Genomic DNA, 7,500 nt, shown 5'->3' with positions numbered 1-7,500 from the left:
CATCTTGCCATGTGCAACATACATTGTGATGCCCTTAAAGTTGTCCTCTCCACAAGCACTCCAATGGTTGAACAAGAAGTGAACTAGCTGTTCCTTATTGAAGCTGTTTGCCAGATATTTCTTCCATTGTTTAGGTACAGGTTGGTCTGCCTTGGATATTTTAATCCTCTGGGAACCACTCGCTGCCCGTCGTTTCCTCTCAGCACCCTTAATACTGATCGATGGATACGTGTCTGTTACAAAGTGTACAGAGTTGGAGGTACTACTTCGTGCCAGGTACACTAACTGTCTCAGAATCTTTCCGCCATTTGACCCATGCTTGCGGGCATTCCTTTTGAACTCATTTGCTGAAGCATGGCCATTCCATAAACTACCCATATGCCTCCCTTTGGTGGGTCCATGACAGGGGAACTCTCAGGTACACTTTCTAGGTAGTGTAGCAGCCTCGCCTTGTTAGTTTTAACTAAGCATCCCTCATAAGTCGCAAGGGCTGGTGGATACGGGCTCAACGAGTATGTCATCATGCTTTTGAGATTCACTTTTCGTACTTTGCCAATGATGACCAGCCTTGCCAACAACTCACGATCACTTTTCAAAGTAACATCTTTCCCTTTAACATTGATGGTTTGCTTGTCTGCATCTGAAAATGTTTTCAGTTTCATCTTCTTCAGCGTTTTGTTCAGGTCTACATCATTACCTTGCAAGCGGCTTTTAGAAAAATTGACAAAAGCTTCATCGCCCTTTCCTTTTGCGGTCTGAGGTCAGAATACACATCATCTGGTGCAATGACTCCAGATGACAAGTGAACCAGATCATTAACATCCATTTCCGGGTCATTTTCAAAAGGATTCGTCATGCTCGTGATGGTACTCATTATGTTGTTTACGTCATCTTCATCCCTAGTCATTCGACTGTTGGGAAGGTCTGCCCTTTTTGAAGATTTCTGCCCTTTGCCAGCCATCTCTTTACATTGTCTGGTTATCGCTGCTCGTTGATGGTGCGCTTGTATCCAACAATTGGTCGCTCCTTGGTTGGTTGAGAACCCTTTGATCCCACCTCTTGTTTTGGAGTCTCTATTCGCCATTTCCTCGATCGTCATATCACAAGCTACCTGTGCAAACCCGTGAGTATCTTGTCGCTGAACGGCAAAGTGTCCACTGACCAATTCTTTGTAGATGTACTGATGTGAAGTAGGTAGCTGGCTCATCTCAAAGCAATAGACTGGGAGGTAATGTGAGTAGTTGGTTCGGTCATAGGCAAATATCCACGGTAGGAGTGCCTTAACTGCAGCAAGATGAAGGTGCCAGTTTCCTTCCCGTGTAGCCCTAATGAAAAGGAGGATGTTCTCTATCATTTCCAGGTAGGAGTTCCAAAAACCAAAGGTAGCATTCTTGTTCCCCTCTGTGATGAAACTGTCATATTCATTCATCATCGCCTGAAAAGATGCGCCTTCCACATGCTGCACATACTGGCCTGGGAATGATGATTGTAATGATGAAATCACATGTCGATACTGCTCTTGCATTTCCAAAGGAACACTCTCCATAAAGCTTTGCCAGCAAAGCCGATGTAATTCCTCTGCCATAAGTTTGTGGCAGCGGATGCTTCTGTTGTTGTTGTGGCCATTCATCACACCGCTCACAGAACCTGGTGCCACTGCACTGGATTCAATAAGGACATCTTGCAATCCCGCATCCTGAAATCTTTTTTCCCCACACACGCCAAAGCTGTCATGGTTGTATGGAATGCCCCAAGTCTTATCACAATTCTGTCCATAAAAATAGGTGTTTGCCATCTGATTGTCTGGGCCTTGGCATAAATAGCCTGATCCATCAATACTACAACTGACGGGAGCTCCAGTTGGTCTGCTATTTCAATGCTTCGATGGAGGATGGTATTCACAGTATTCAGATCAGTTGGACTATCATTTACAACAGGAAGGTATGCAATGGTTGCTTTTGGTGGGATGCTGGATGTCAGTAACTGATTGAATCCAGTCCAAGCAGGAAGAAGACGTTTCTGTGGCCATTTTGTAATGTAGAAGGCGGAATCTTTCTTCTTCTGAGGATATAAAGTTGGCTCATAGTGTGTCATTTCCAGCTTCATATTGCCAGCAAATGCCTTCGGGGACGACTTCTTCTCACCACTGAATGTAACCACCTCTGTATGTGGTGCTGGTAACGAGCGCTTTCTTGTCTTTCTCATTCCTTGTACTGGTGGAAGTTTAGAATGTGCATCTGCATCCTGATGAAACTCTGCATGCTGCACAGCTATGCCATTGGTATTATGGGTTGTGTCTTTTCCCGAAAGTGTCTGCTCCCCAAAATCATTGTTGTCCCAGATGAGAGTTGTGAAGACAGACTTCTGCAAGAACGATGGAAGAGCTCTAGAACCTCGTTGGACTTCTTGCTGTGCCAAGGCAGTATCATGCTCGAGAACACTGGTGTGCGAAATGCTATAGCCAAAACCATTAAGTAAGCCTATTAGCTGTGCCGATCCACTAAGATGCCGTACCGCCATTGCTAGAGATGACTGCTTCGGTAACATTGTCTTGCCTTTAGTAGCTAGGTAGATGATGTCCTGGGCAATGGTTAATATTTGATGGTCTTGCACATCACCAACCTTTACATCGTTTACACCCTCTGGATCATCAGATGCTCCAACAACCCATGCAAGAAAGTTGTATAGCATCGTTGGAACTATCTGCCAGGCAGCATCCATGGTTAAGTCACCTGAGGTTGGAGGCCAGGGAAGAGTTGTAGAGTTTGTTGTATCCATCACAGCATTCTTCAGATCTAGGGCTGTTGAATTACGCTCTCTTAATGATGATATTTGAGGTACGACCTGTCTTCTGTTGCACTGTTTTGGCCGTTTCACTGGAGGTGGAGACTCCTCAGCATCAGTTGTATCTGTGTCGGTTGTATTTGTGTCTGTTTCTGAGTTGACCGTATCCCTTACAAGCTCTTCAGCTGATAGGGTGTCAATGTATACCAGTTCACTCTGGTATTTTTTTGGGCTGAATGAAGCAAAGCTGGGGATATCTCCTGATTCTTTGTTTCAGGCTTTGGGTTTTGTAGTTGGACGAGTCCTTCCCTTCAATGTCTTTTACTGCCTTATCAAATGTATGTTTCAATGACGTAAGCCGGTAGATCTCTTTGTTCTTCAGAATTTTCTGGTCAATTGTATAGTTACAAAAACTGTCAAATGCTTGAGAATATATCTGTTCTATAGCATGAACATGTTGAGGGTTAGATCTTCTCAAATAGTCTGTGTATCCCTTGTAGCAGCTCCGGTGATATCTGACTTCTGTAGCTTCACAGTCACGATCTCTGATATGAACAAGAATATTTTTGTCATCTTTTTCCTCTGCAGCTAGTCGAAGCTTGCCTCCATCAATCTGTTCACAAAGCGTCAATGGTTCTTTCTGCTTTCTGCCTCTTGAATCCTGAAATGTCTTACCACTCCTGCATACGATACAAACTGTTGACAAGATGTGAGAAGATTTAGTCCGCTGTTTTGCAATGTTAGAAGTGGAACGCAAGTGTCTTGCATCAGGTGTAGCAGATATATGTTTGTCTTTGTCTCTGCTTGAAGAAAATGCAGAGGGATCCAGTTCTGTATACAACAAACACAAAATATTAAACTCATAAGTGTATACATGTACTGTTACGAAATCAGAAAAAAAACACAACAAACACATGCACAATCAAAAACAGAGGCTTAAGAAAATAATGTTATTTTGCTCTCGTGGAATTTACAGGTGGGTCGGTACATTGGCATGCATGTTTTTTTGTTGTTGTTTTTTTTTAATTATAAAGTAAAACAGAAGCTTGTTTGATTGAACATTAAAAAAAAATCAAATGCTCTAGTGATTCTTGTCAGTGGAGGTCAACACAACAATTTTTAGGCGTAATCATTCATACATGTAACTGATGCAACAATCAATTTACACGCATATGTGCATCAGATCTGCTTGGCTTGAAAAAAAAAGTTTCCAAAAACAACCAAAATGCACCATTTTTAAAAATGAAAATTTTGGGTAAGGATTTCTTAATCTAAAAATTTGCTAAAATTACATGTATTAATGGTCAATTAAATTATAAAATAGGTTAAATTGGGAAAAATATGTATAAAATATAAAATGACTGTTTTTACAGCCATTTTTCCCTGCTGTGCAGGGGTTTGGCTTTTTCTTGAGGCAATGTTTTATGGCCGGATGCCCTTCCTGACGCCAACCCTGGTCGCCTCTTACGACACACAGGGATATGGTACACCTATTCTAACCGGGGCATACACCGGGACCAGTACACTGGCACTCATTTCACCGACCTCGGAAGGATGACAGGCTGAGTCAACCCCCTGGTGTTAATTCAGCAGCCAACGGGGCTTGAACTCAGGACCCTGGGATCCCAAGCCGCCACCCTAACCACTAAGCCAACACCAGGCTTCAAATTGGGAAAAATATGTGCAGCACTATAAAGGATTTAAAAAGAAACTAATTTTCTAAAGCAAATGGCTCCTTGGAAGAATTTTCCTCTGTATTTTTAAAATGAAATAACTAGATTTTCAAACCCCAAAATGCTGTACTTTCCTTTAAAAACTAATCAAAAAGTGTATGTGGCAACCTACTGAAATATATTTCTTCTCTAAATAGAACTTTCTCTTTGGTATTAGTATCTCTACTGTTGAGATTTTTTTTTAATTGTCAAGCAGTTACAATTACTGCACTAACATGGACTACCAGATAAATACAGTGCACATGTTAGGCAGAAACAAAAACCAAAAAAAATTCAAGAACATTTGCTTGCCCTCCCCCAACTGACTCTTATTTTTATGTAAAGGAATACCAACATAAATTTCAACATTCAAAACTGCACACATTTTATTTTTCTATTAGAAATTGCACATTCTAAATTACATCAAAACTGATGAATTTTAAACAATCATTCACAAGGGAGGAAAAAATAATTATGATTAATGATTAAGTTGGTAGAATATATTTGGAAAGGCCTTCTATCAAGTCATGTAGCAAACATTTTGCGGGGTCTTGCAGGGTGCAGGTTGGCTCCCTACCGAGACCCTAGACTCCCGTGTTATAAATCCTCCAACAGGGATATCTATGGTAGGCATCTACCTTTTGTAGGGCAGGATTATGTCAGAATATTGAAAAAGCCCGAAGATATATGGAATCGATTGACTACATGTGAAAACAAAAGTCCCACATTTTACGATTCATGTAGACTACACAAATCACAACATTTAGGACTGACCTGACCCAATATCATAGGCCTCCCTACGTGATTGTACATGCAATTTTCTCATTCGTGATTTATTTGTAGGCTACTTTTAAACTTACTGGATGATTGGGTAACATTCTGATGCTTCTGTTTAGCAGTTTGGGCACGTTTTTGCTTGGTAGAATCGGTGAAATACCGGTAACACACTGCGTGGCAACCCCCAGTTTCAGGGACCGGCAATGCACTTTCACATGCGCTGCAGTGTAGACCATGATCGCGGACGAAAGACCTCGCTAAATCGGCCTGGTTTCCCACCAAATCGCTCCAAATATCTACAGCACTCAAGAATGTTCTCCACCTTTTTTCGGTAAATGGCACAATATCACCACCGGCACCTGGAACATGTGCATAACACCTATTTTTTACACCAAATTTGACACCAACTGATGCCATTTTCACCGATACTTTTCACCAAACAGCATCTGTTTACACACGTGACCCGCTATTCGCCATACCGCAGCACTCTCGTACGATGTTGCTGATTGGCTCCTTTTCAAAAATGAAAAATCGCAGCAACGTTGATAAATGAAACATACAATTTTATTGGATAAATATCGAGATCGTGATAATTATTTTACCGACGAAATATTAGTTATTCCAACCTAAAATTCAACAAAATGCTCCAACCGATGACGCGGGAATATGAACGATAATTCATAAAAAAATATTTAACTTTATTATAAAATAAGTTTTATTTAGTCGGGAGATGGAGACCACAAGACAAGCTCTGAGGACCACATGCCCTATTGTCTATAGCAACCACCCGTTGCTTTGCAGCGGCCGAAAAACCGCGTACAGTATTTTCAATACTTGTCCTTCAGTTTTGAATGTAGAGAAGCGAGACTTCGGAATTAAACACTTCGAGATATTTAGAAAATTTTACTCGAGCCGATTTTTGATTGAGGTTTAATTTTTCAAATGGTAGTCCTTCAAAAATCGAGGTGTCTATTCACCGTCATTTTTTATGAGGGGCTTAGGAAAGTAGGCGGAGCTTAGGGAAAGTGGACGTGGTTCATGAAAAGTGGGAAGGGCGTAGGAAAGTGGGCGAGGCTTATGAAAAATATTGTGTGGCTCAGGAGGTGTGGTCAAAAGAGCATTGAGAGAAGTTTATCAGGTTTTCCATGTGTGTGTGTGTGTGTGTGTGTGTGCGAAGTGCGTGTGTGTGTGTGTGTGTGTGTGTGTGTGTGTGTGTGTGTGTGTGTGTGTGTGTGTGTGTGTGTGTGTGTGTGTGTGTGTGTGTCTGCAACGCGAGGCTCCACAGCACAAACCAGCAAACCGATAATTTATTTATTTACCGAAAACGATTCCACGATCCACACACCACCTTTAGTTATTTATTTATTTACCGAAAATGATTCCACCACCCACACACCACCTCCAATTATTTATTTATTTATAACATTTTGGATTCTCCTCCCGACACACCACCTCCAATTATTTATTTATTTACCGTAAGCGATTCCCCACCCACACACCACCTCCAATTATTTATTTATTTACCGAAAACGATTCCACGACCCACACACCACCTCCAATTATTTATTTATTTACCGTAAACGATTCCACGACCCACACCACCTTTAATTATTTATTTACCGCAAACGATTCCCCACCCACACACCACCTCCGATTATTTATTTATTTATTTATTTACCGAAAACGATTCCACGACCCACACACCACCTCCAATTATTTATTTATTTACCGTAAACGATTCCACGACCCACACACCACCTTTAATTATTTATTTACCATAAACGATTCCCCACCCACTCACCGCCTCCAATTATTTATTTATTTACCATAAACGATTCCACGACCCACACACCACCTTATTTATTTATTTATTTTCCGTAACACATCCACGACCCACACACTACCTCCAATTATTTATTTATTTACCGTAAACGATTCCACGATCCACATTCCACCTTTAATTATTTATTTATTTGCCGTAAACAATTCCACGGCCCACACTCCGCCTCCAATTATTTATTTATTTTCCGTAAACGATTCCACGATCCACACACCACCTTTAATTATTTATTTATTTACCGAAAACGATTCCACGACCCACACACCGCCTCTAATTATTTATTTATTTACCGAAAACGATTCCCCACACACACACCACCTTCAATTATTTATTTACCGAAAACGATTACATGACCCACACACCACCTCCAATTATTTATTATTTGAA

The 7,500-nt window shown here is 41.1% G+C and overlaps 1 protein-coding gene across 1 annotated transcript in view; it reads right to left on the bottom strand.

Moving 5' to 3' along the window:
• The window catches only part of LOC147022278 (uncharacterized), a 6,789-nt gene extending 1,280 nt beyond the window's left edge, over positions 1-5,509 (bottom strand). Inside the window, 6 exon segments of the mRNA XM_085890493.1 lie at positions 1-326; positions 329-757; positions 760-1,708; positions 1,711-3,013; positions 3,015-3,615; positions 5,434-5,509. The exon segment at positions 1-326 is cut by the window's left edge and continues 1,280 nt beyond it. Coding sequence (XP_085746619.1) covers positions 1-326; positions 329-757; positions 760-1,708; positions 1,711-3,013; positions 3,015-3,615; positions 5,434-5,509 — 3,684 coding nt within the window.
• Positions 5,510-7,500: the final 1,991 nt, after the last annotated feature.

The sequence above is a fragment of the Eptatretus burgeri genome, chromosome 8 (genome assembly GCF_056783735.1).
Source record: "Eptatretus burgeri isolate ZD-2024b chromosome 8, Ebu_testis_v1, whole genome shotgun sequence".
NCBI classification, from domain to species: domain Eukaryota; kingdom Metazoa; phylum Chordata; class Myxini; order Myxiniformes; family Myxinidae; genus Eptatretus; species Eptatretus burgeri.
Note: the sequence above shows the minus strand (reverse complement) of the source record. Positions and strands in the feature narration are given on the sequence as shown.